The sequence below is a fragment of the Cebus imitator genome, unplaced genomic scaffold (assembly GCF_001604975.1).
Source record: "Cebus imitator isolate Cc_AM_T3 unplaced genomic scaffold, Cebus_imitator-1.0 Scaffold26, whole genome shotgun sequence".
Lineage (NCBI taxonomy): Eukaryota > Metazoa > Chordata > Mammalia > Primates > Cebidae > Cebus > Cebus imitator.
Genome location: NW_016107341.1, coordinates 9,520,735 through 9,531,908, shown reverse-complemented (window position 1 = coordinate 9,531,908; position 11,174 = coordinate 9,520,735). Strand labels below are relative to the sequence as shown.

Below are 11,174 nucleotides of genomic sequence, written 5' to 3'. Positions count from 1 at the left end.
TGTAGTAGAGACAGGGTTTTACTGTGTTGGCCAGGCTGGTCTTGAACTCCTGACCTCATGATCTGTCTGCTCCGGCCTTCCAAAATGCTGGGATTACAGGCATGAGCCACCTACGACTGGCCTGGGCCTTTTTTGTTTGTTTGTTTGAAATGGAGTCTCGCTCTGTCACCCAGGCTGGAGTGCAGTGGTGTAATCTTGGCTCACTACAACCTCTGCTTCCCAGGTTCAAGTGATTCTCCTACCTTAGTCTTCTGAGTAGCTTGGATTACATACACATGCCACCACGCCTGGCTAATTTTTGTATTTTTAGTAGAGATGGTGCTTCACCATGTTTGCCAAGTAGGTCTGAAACTCCTGACCTCAGGTGGTCCACCTGCCTTGGCCTCCCAAAGTGCTAGAATTGCAGACGTGAGCCACCACGCCCGGCCTAGGTTAAGTCTTGATGTAAAAATCTTATAATGTATATAAAGGACTCCCAAGCAGCAGACCTGGAAATCATTTTTAACTCTTCCATCGTAATCACTCCAAAATAGTCTTGTTGATAACAGGTCTGATAGTTTTGCTTCTGTGAACCTCCCGCAGTTTCTCACCCTTTCAGACTGTCGTCTTTCCTGATATAAAAAATTATGTGACTATCAGATCTTCCATGTCAGCATTGCCTATTGTAGTAGTTCCAATTCCATATACGGAAAAGAATTGTCTAGGTTGTTTCATAATTAGTTCCCCAAGATGGTGCCAAGGGATCTATATTTTTGCCTAGGTCTTTTCGCTGGTCCTCATATAGCCAGTGCAGAAGATACTGGCCTATAGAATAAGTTCAATCTCTTTATTATGTTCGCAGTCTGATCCCAAATACCCTTATCTTCTTTCCTCCTTTGAGTACGTTCTCCTTCTTTTAGTCTCAGGCTTTATCTACATCAAACTTCTGAATTCCCCAGATAGATTATACATTCAATCTGCTATGCTTATGCATATTTCCTTCACTTCTTATGGGTTAACCTTCTTTTAATATCCAACTATATTGTCACTCCACACACTCAGCAGTTAGCTGCAGCCTCTTTATTCCTGCTATGCTGCAGCCATGCTTTGGCTGGACATAACTGGCTCCCCAGCTTGAATGCTGAGGGTCAAGAACAGTTTTGTTTTCACAGTGATAAGCACAGTGTATGAGATACAGTTGGTGATGTTCAATAAATGTTTGCAATAAACCAGCATTTCTTCAAGTTTTATGTGAAAAGCTAAAGACTATTTTACTATTTTCTGAATAGATACACAAAGTTTATGTATTAAATTTTCTGTTTTAGAAAATACCAGAGGAATTTAATGTATTTAATTTAATACAAGAAATGAGAACACAAAGGCATTCTGCAGTACAAACAAAGGTATAGTTGTTTTCCTTTATAAACTGTATTTTATAAATGCTTTCTTCTTTTTTAAAATGTTTTTTTTTTTTATTTTTTTAATCATTTTTCTCCCTCATAGGAACAATATGAGCTTGTTCATAGAGCTATTGCCCAACTGTTTGAAAAACAGCTACAATTATATGAAATTCGTGGAGCTCAGGAAGTTACTGATGGAGTGGTAAGTGTTCTTGGCCTATTAATTTTAGGAAACTTTTACTTTTTGTTAAGATGCAATATTTAGCTTTTAGTTGTCATCTTGTGTTTTGTCTGACACAAGAATGTCCAGGACATTTATTATTTTTACTTAACATGGATTTTGTTAAACTAATTTCCTTCTTATCTGTGTCTCTATTGTGAATGATATTTAATGACTCCAATATAAGGTAAATAATGTTCTAAATAAAGTTAGGAAAGATCTTATGTCAAAAATCATATATATCATTAATGTTTTACTTTTTAAAAAAATAGTTGCATTGTTTTCTTTACTCTTCCCTTCCACCCCCACCTAAGTAATTCTGCATTGATTGTACTTGAATTTTATTTTGTATAAAGTGTTTTAGTTATTTGTGTATATACTTTTCAATTAAGCAGAATTATAGAGCCATAATTAACTCCTTTTTGTCATGTTGTATGTAATTCAGTGTTATTTTAGCCTTATAACATCTTATTGAATATTCAACTTTTAGACCTGAGAAAAATACTGTTTTCTCATAGTGTTCTCTTTTCTGCCCTTGTTTTCTAACCAATTGTCTTGTTTCCTTTCCGTATATAACCACCTTGTTCCTGAAGGTGCTGAACTTTTTTCGTATGTGTAGAATTTTTCTTTACATCTTTATCATTGAGTCTGTGATAACTATTACATTGTTAAACCAAGTATGAAGAAATTAGTTACAAAATGTATAATCTTCATTATTCTTTTCTGCCTTTAAATGGTTTTGTCAGTTCCCAGAATATTTGTTTGAACTTTCTTGGTTTTCCAAATGAGAGATTTATTACCAAATATTGATCTCAGTTTGTTAAGATAAATCTAATATTGGTCCATGAGTTTTAGGAAATACGCATTTCTTTTATTAGCCAAGTGCCAATTTCAGATTTTTAAGTTTTATGTGATCTCATTCTTATTCTTCCTCATTAACATAGGAATTATTGTCCAAGAAAACCTCCTACAATGCGTTTAGCTTAATTAAATGCTTTTATGACATGTTCTGAATCTAGCCAAATATTTTATAATGTAGAATCAAATGTGTGTTTTTTGTGTAATGGAGTCTCCGGCACTTAGGGCTGGAATGCAGTGACATGATCTCTGCTTACAGCAACCTCTGTCTCCTAGGTTCAAGCCGATTCTTGTGCCCCATCCTCCCGAATAGCTGGAATTATAGGCATGTGCCACCATGCCTAGCTAATTTTTATATTTTTAGTAGAGATGGGGTTTTACCCTGTTAGCCAGGTTTATCTCAAACCCCTGATCTCAGGTGATCCGCATGTCTCAACCTCCCAAAGTGCTAGGATTATAGATGTGAGCCACTGTGCCCAGACAAATGTTTAAATTATTTTGTATAATTTTATCTAAGTTGAGATATTTAATATTTCAAAAAGCTGCATAGGCTATAAACACTTTTTTTTTTCTTTTGAGACCGAGTCTCGCTGTGTCGCCAAGCTGGAGTGATTCAAGTGATTCCCCTTCCTCAGCCTCCTAAGTAGCTGGGACTATAGGCACACACCACCAAGCCTGCTTAATTTTTTTTTTTTTTTTTTTTTTTTTTTTTTTTTTTTTTTTTTTGTATTTCAGTAGAGACGTAGTTTCACCATGTTGGCCAGGATGGTCTCGATCTCCTGACCTTGTGATCCACCCGCCTCAACCTCCCAAAGTGTTGGGATTACAGGCGTGAGCCACTGTGTCCAGCCACACTTACTACTTTTCTGACAATTTAGTTAATAAGTAAAAGGTTTTTTTAAATGTTCTGTGTTCCAGAATTATTTTTGTAGAAAGCTTAGTTTGATATACTACTTGGTTATTTTAAACTTTAAAATAAATAGTATTTTGGGGGGCGGTATTTACAACTAAAGTGAATTCCTGAAGTGAGAGGTCTAAAGAGAAAAGCCTATATCATCTGTAAGCCTATATCATATTGACCAAGATTTAGAAATACCTTAATAAGCAAACATCTGCTCATTTGTGCATCGTGCCATTTTATCTTGTTTATAAAAGACACCATCACTAGTACTGTCAACACCAGTATTTCACTTCTAGAATGATTAAGTAATAGCAATAATAGTTTGTGGTATGGTCCTTTTTTTGTGTGTTTGTGTAGTATATTTTAGATGTGATAATGAATTCTGGATTTTTTTCCTAAAATATATATATATTTTTTATTTTTAAGGCACCCTGATTTATTATTTATTTTTTCTGTGGCTGATAATATTCTTAAATATTAGATAATTTGTTTCTTAATTTTTTTGTCACCTTTCATATAGCTGTTATTTATTTATTTTCTTTTTCTCTGAATGCATCCAGATTTTTTTTTTTCTTTTTTGAGGTGGAGTCTCACTCTGTCACCCAGGCTGGAGTGCAGTGGCATAGTCTTGGCTCACTACAACCTCCTCCTCCTGGGTTCAAGGGATTCTCCTGCCTCAGTCTTCTGTGTAGATAGGACTACAGGTACCCGACACCAAGCCTGGCTAATTTTTGTATTTTTAGTAGAGATGGGGTTGGCCAGGCTGGTCTCCAACTCCTGACCTCCTGATCCACCTGCATTGGCCTCCCAAAGTGCTGGGATTACAGGCGTGAGCTACCGCGCTCGGCCCTGTTATATGGAAAATAATAGTACACGAGATAACTTTAGAAAGTTCTGCTTAAAACAAGAGAACACAGGCTAGACGCCATGGCTCATTTCATGCCTGTAATCCCAGCTCTTTAGGTTGCCAGGCAAGGAGAATTGCTTGAGACCAGGAGTTTGAGATCTTCTAGAGTGACACAGTGATTTTGAGATCTTCTAGAGTGACATAGCGATACCCCATCTCTACAAAAAAAAAAATTTCATTACCCAGGTATGTTAGCATGTGCCTGTAGTCCTAGCTATGGGGGAGGCTGAAGTAAAACAGTTACTTGAGCCCAGGAGTTCAAGGCTGTAGAGCTATAATCGTGCCACTGCACTAGATTATTTAATTCCTAAAATTCTTATCCATTTCAAAAGTTGGTGATTGCTTCAGCAAGTTGTATACTTGACAAATGTGAACTCAAAAATTGTAGATAATAAAAGAGAATCAGAAGATGTAGGTGTATAGCAGACAGTAACTAGGAAATCCAAGAAAAGCATTGTTTGTAAAGTCCAGTGACCGGGAGGCTTTGTTCACGCTGCTTAGGTAGTGGCTCTCCATTGAGTGGCAGTCCTGCATTGCCACATTGATTTCTTTAATCAGAGGAAACTCAGTATGTTCTGAAAGCTAATCTCCACCAGAAGTTCTCTTCTGGCTCTTCCTGTTAATGGCTTTGTTATGCTCTTATTTACCCAGAATAAGGAATCTCTCATGAAACCTTTACTTTGTCACATGTAGTGTTTACCTAAAATGTCCTTACTATTTCATATTCCCTTTACCCTTCCACCTGCCATTCCACCTGTTTTCTCTCTTCCAATCATCATTCTTTTTTTGTCAAAATCTTACCCAGCCCTCAATGCAATTCTACATTTTACCTTAATATTGTCAACTTATTTTTCTCAATTGCATTCTTAATATTCTCAGCTATAACAACCTCTTGTTCTGAGTTCATAGTTTCATAGTACCGATTATGCCACTTTGGGGCTGTAGTATTACCCTTCTGCTTTTTTTTTTTTTTTTTCTTTTTGGCAGTTTTACCAGATTATACATTTTGAAGTTAAATATAATACCGTATCCTTTTTACATTTTAGTATCCTCTGCAGTGCTGACTTTGTTCAGTGCATTTCACATAGATGTCCACAGTGCCTTACCTGCAGTTCCAAAATCCAAAGAAAACATTTTTTGTTTTATTTGCTTGTTTTTGTGAGTTTGATATTGCACTCACTTGGCAACAAAATATTTCATTGACATGACATGAGTCTGTTTATGTTGTGCTACCAAAAAAAAAAAAAAAAAGCTGTTTTGTAGACAATGACATAATCTATCAAAAAGCTGCGGGAAGCTTATTTTCCTCCTCTACCCAAAAGTATCAAATGGTTTTTGTTTTACCAAAAAAAAAAAAAAAATGCTGTTTTGTAGGTTAGAAACAGTTCAAATTAGAAGGCGTTTCATATGGTTTGCTTTTATTTTTTATTTAACCTACTTGGTGCATACTTTGGTACAAAATACCAAATGTTATTATAGAATTATTATTATATCTATAATGCAAATCATAAGTAGATGATTAATAATATGTTGGGGTATTTTTTTTTTTTCGAGACTGAGTCTCACTCTGTTGCCCAGGCTGGAGTGCAGTGACATGATCTCGGCTCATTGCAACCTCCGCCTCCCAGATTCAAGTGATTCTCTTGCCTTAGCCTCCCAGGTAGCTGGAATTATAGATGTGCACCACCAAGCCCAGCTAATTTTTGTATTGTGGTAGAGACAGGGTTTCCTCATGTTGGCCAGGCTGGTCTCAAACTCCTGACCTCAAGTGATTCACCCATGTCAGCCTCCCAAAGTGCCAGGATTACAGGTGTGAGCCACCACGCCCAGCCTAGAGGGTACCTTTTTGATGCAGGGTCTCTAAATTCTGGTGGTACCTGAGGATCTGAAGCTTTGGTGACCAAAAGTCCTGATTTGCCTAAGGCACACCAGTTTACACTAGTTTTCTAGGTATAATAATTAATAATGCTCCTTTTTCATTCTCTAAAGAGCCCTGATTTGGACAATAAATTATATGGTCACCCTACCTACAGCCAGATATTTCTGCACCAATGCCACGATATTGGTGGGTGGATTTAATTAAGGATGACTGCTTTAAGTCTTATGATGTAACTCAATTTTTCTGGTCAGGTAGTGAGGTGTAAAACCTCTAATTCATCAGATTATATATAAGGAGATAGGGTGCACTTAAAATTGCTAAGAAGTTGAGATCTCTGTTGTTTTAGTTGGAAATAATTGAAGTAACAGTTATAAACACAAGCTGTCATGATGGACGTAGCAGAAGTGCCTTTTAATTATAAACAACAATAACAACAAAACAAAGTGCAACTGCAGTTTCAGATTTCCTTATTTGATAGTATATGTAAAGATGGCTGCTTTCTAAAATTATCTGAGATGTTGGCAAGGGTGAAAATCATTCCTGTCTCCTGAATATAACATACCCTAGAATTAAAATACCCTAGCTAGATAAATATGAGATATGTTGACAGTGAAATCAATTCAGGGCAGTATTTTAATTTTATAGCTCCTCTATTTACAGTCCTAAACCTAAGGTTCTTATATGTGTATTGACTCTGAAACATCAATGTTAATGAAGTCATTGGTCCTTGTGACCAGCAAGAACCAAGGATATTCCTGGGATGGGCTCTGTCTACCTTTTTGAGGTCCATTTGGCTAGGCAGTGATATAGTAGCTATATTCCCTGATAGATTAGGCCACTCCACATAGTGACAGTGAGAGTAAGGCAAGAAATGGTTAAAATGAATCCTGAGTCCAATTAAAAAGTACTAGGTAGTATTGGGGAGTCAAAAAAAGATACTACATTACTCCATAAATGGTATAAGCCTTATTTGTTGACTTTTTTTCTCTCTGCATAGATTAAGTTTCTAGTGGTAGTGATGGGGATGCGGAGGATACTATGTTCTTTGATCCATGTTATCTTGGGAAACCTATGTTTTTACGGTATCTTTTGAGATGTGTTAAAATGCTACTGTATACCGTGATCTTTCAGTAACTGTGATGCGTTGTTTTTTTGATACAATTTCTCCCATTGAAGTCTGATCCTTCAAGCTAAAATATAGAGCCAGAATATGAGTCTTTTTTTTTTTTAATTTAACTTGGCAAAATTGGCATTGTTTTAAGGATTAAAAAGCACAGAAACAATTTAGTTGAAACATGAAGAGGAAAAATTATTTTTCTCCTAACCTTAGTGAAGCATTTTTTCCCTTGGCAGAATGAAATTAACACTGAAAACATGGTCAGCTCCACAGATGCTGGAAAACAAGATTCTCCTCCTCCAAAACCACCAAGGACCCGCAGGTATTGTATGTCTTTGAACATTTTCTTTAAAAATGTTCTTGTTTTTACTCACTGTTAATTAAAATGACAAAATCTGAATATTTCTAAATTTTATAACTTTTATTATTATTTTGTTAGCTGTAGCATACATAACAAAACAACTAATTTGTTACAGTTCACTAAAAATTTGGTTTCATTTTGGATAAAATTTCAATAATACACTGTAGCAGAATATAGACACTACCATGAATTGACTGTAGTTTATGTTTTGATATATAAATTTTATATATCAAATTATATGTGGTATAATTAAAATTTTAGTTATTCTAAAGATTTTCATTGTTTTCCTTGGTGACTGAATATGTTTGCCAAAAATTATATGCATGTTGAAGAAGTTATGTTATATTTAATAATGTTACTAGCAAAGATTAGTTTATTTCTTTAGTTTTTCTTGCTTTTCTACCAAGCTGATTTATAGCAGTTAAAATCATATATATTCGTCTTTTCCTTCCCTTCTTGTTCCGGATAGCTGCTAGGTCAGTGACATAGTAGTATGGAAAGAATACAGAGTCAGAAGATGGTAGTTTCAACTCCTTTTCTGCCATTTAGCTCTGGGATCTAGAATTAGTTTATTTAATCCTGGGGAGAGGGAGTTTTTTAAGTATTGTCCTAAGGGTTAAATAAAAAAACTATTAGAATATTTTATAGTGTCTTTCTTGCACATAGATCTGCCCAAACTGACCTCCCATCAAGATAATTTTTTTTTTTTGTACAGGATACACCAATTCTTTCTATCTTAAAACTTTGGTGAAACTTGGATAAAATGGCCAGGGTCATGTCTTGACATTGAGTTGCTAATTCCAAGAGATCATCCTAATAAAATCATCTCTCTTAACAAAAGAAAAAGCCTGCAGCTTCCCTTGGTAACTGAAGGTTTGGTTAGAATCCCTGCACACCACAGGAACAATTTACTCTCATTTTGACCATGCAAGATTCTAACTGCCTGGAAAGGAAGCTCCTGGGTACAAAAAGAGGTAGTATACTCTGGTATAAAGAGGATTTTTCATGTAAATAGGTCTTATTTCAAATTTTAACTTAAGCATTTCCCACTAAATGAACTTGGACAAGCTACTTCTCTGAAAATTCTTTACTTCATTGTGCTGAGATATAGTACTAGTATCTTGCATTGTTAAGAATTAGTGATAATGTATACAAAATATGTAGTTACATGCCTGGTCTATAGTAGCAGATTTTTAAAGTGTGGTAGTTGTTACAGTCTCTGGAATACCTTTGCATACTTCTCTAAGGAACCTCAGGAAGCCTACATAGATGAGGTCAGGTCTCAACATTTAAATGTTTAAGATGTTAACAGTGTGCTGACAAAACTTACTAGTAGTTCTTTCCTGTTTGATTTCCACTTTGGTATCTACCAAAATTGGTTAGCATTTTAGCTATCTGTGGAAGGTAGCCAGTTGAAACCTATAAACTGTTAATTGTTTAACTTCTCTGTTCCACATATGAGCCCTAAGATCCTAAAGGAAACTGCTGGCCCTAAAAAATGTAACATTTTTACTACTCTTTCTTTTGATTTGATTTTTTAGATTAAGCCAATATAGAGATTTTCAAAGTCTACACTGATATTTATGATTTGAATGTTTTTCTACCTCTAACTACATAGAGCAGCAGTCGCCTCTTAATTTTACAAGAAAAAAAAAGAATATCTGAATTTTAAGCCTTTTTCCTATACCTGTTCAAAAGTTTGACTTCTGTTACTCTTCAAAAAAGATAGTAAAGAAATAGCAAATGAGTATTAACAAAAATATTAAACTCAAGACTTCTTTTTTGTTTGAGATGTAGTCTTGCTCCGTCTCCTAGGCTAGAGTGCAGTGGCACGATCTCGGCTCACTGCAACCTATGCTTCCTGGGTTCAAGCAGCTCTCTTGCCTCAGCCTCCCTAGTAGGTGGGACTGCAGGCACCTGCCACCACACCTGGCTAATTTTTGTACTTTTAGTAGAGATGGCATTTCACCTTGTTGGTCAGGCTGGTCTTGAACTCTGGACCTCAGATGATCCACCCACCTTGGTCTCCCATAGTGCTGGGATTACAGACATGAGCCATTGCGTCTGGCTCTTAAGACAGATTTTTATTAGGCATACATCCTAAAAGTTTTCAGTGTTTGATTTTACATTACCTGCATAGGTCATCTTTTTTCTTCTTCATGTAATGGAGTCAAATGCCAGCATATCATTGTTTTTGACAAAGAGAATCTTGTGGCTTCTAAGTTGGGATGAGTTTTAGAACTATTATAAATTGTTTCAACATAACTGAAAATAAAATCAGAAAATCGTAAGGTTAATAACAAGTAAAATAGTATAGTTTGTTTTTCAGTATGGCTACAGTAAACAAATTAATTGTTTAAAGTACATGATGGAGCGGGGCACGGTGGCTCACGCCTGTAATCCCAACACTTTGGGATGCCGAGGTAGGCGGATCACGAGGTCAGGAATTCAAGACCAGCCTGACCAATATGGTGATGAAACCCTGACTCTACTAAAAATACAAAAATTAGCCAGGCATGGTGGCATATGCCTGCAGTCCCAGTTACTTGGGAGGCTAAGGCAGGGAAGTTGCTTGAACTCGGTAGGTGGAGGTTGCAGTGAGCTGAGATTGCGCCACTGCACTCTAGCCTGGGTGACAGAGCAAGACTCCGTCAGCATGGAGGAATACTAGTATCATTTCCAGTATTAGCTGGGTGTGGTGGTGGACACCTGCAGTCCTAGCTACTCAGGAGGCTGAGGCTGGAGAATCGCTTGAACCTGGGAGACGAAGGTTGTAGGGAGCCAAGATTGTGCCACTGCACTCTAGCCTGGCCGACAAAGACTCTGTCTCAAAAAAATATATATATTAAAAAATAATAAAGTATATGTTGGCTGAGCATAGTGGCTAACACCTATAATCCCAACTTTTTGGGAGGCTAAGGCAGGAGGATTGCTCGAGTCCGTATGTGTGTGGTGCATATATTTTATTTTTATTTTTTTACTTTTAAAATATTTTTGTTAAAAACTAAGAAACATACACACATTAGCCTAAGCATACACAGGGTTAGGATCATCAATATTACTGCCTTCTACCTCCACATCTTGTCCTACTAAAAGGATATCAGGGGCAGTAACACACATGGAGCTGTCATCTCCTATGATAGTAATGCCTTCTTCTGGAATACCTCCTGAAGGATTTGGCTGAAGCTGTTTAACAGTTAACTAGTCTTTTTTAACAATTAGAAGGAGTACACTCAAAATTAACATTAAAAAGTAAGTACATGGTTAGGCACAATGGCTCACACCTGTAATCCCAGCACTTTGGGAAGCCAAGACGAGTGGATCACTTGAAGATGGGAGTTCGAGACCAGCCTGGCCAGCGTGGTGAAAGCCCGTCTCTACTAAAAATACAAAAATTAGCTGGGTGTTGTGGCGCAGGCCTGTAGTCCCAGCTTCTTGGGAGGCTGAGGCAGGAGAACTGCTTGAACCCAGGAGGTAGAGGTTGCAGTGAGCTGAGATTGCTCCATTGGACTTTAGCCTGGGTGTGACAGAGCGAGGCTGTCTCAAAAAAAA

General features: G+C 36.8%; 1 protein-coding gene across 6 annotated transcripts in view; it reads left to right on the top strand.

Moving 5' to 3' along the window:
* Nucleotides 1-11,174, top strand: part of PTPN12 (protein tyrosine phosphatase non-receptor type 12) — a 106,453-nt gene that overhangs the window by 76,678 nt on the left and 18,601 nt on the right. For all 6 annotated transcript variants that reach the window (XR_001823362.2, XM_017523144.2, XM_017523141.2 and 3 more), the window contains 3 exons: nucleotides 1,305-1,382; nucleotides 1,483-1,581; nucleotides 7,498-7,583. Coding sequence is in view for 5 of the 6 variants with exons in the window: in XM_017523144.2 (XP_017378633.1) it covers nucleotides 1,305-1,382; nucleotides 1,483-1,581; nucleotides 7,498-7,583 (263 nt within the window). In the remaining variant the exon portion in view is untranslated. The remainder of the gene's footprint in view (nucleotides 1-1,304; nucleotides 1,383-1,482; nucleotides 1,582-7,497; nucleotides 7,584-11,174) is intronic.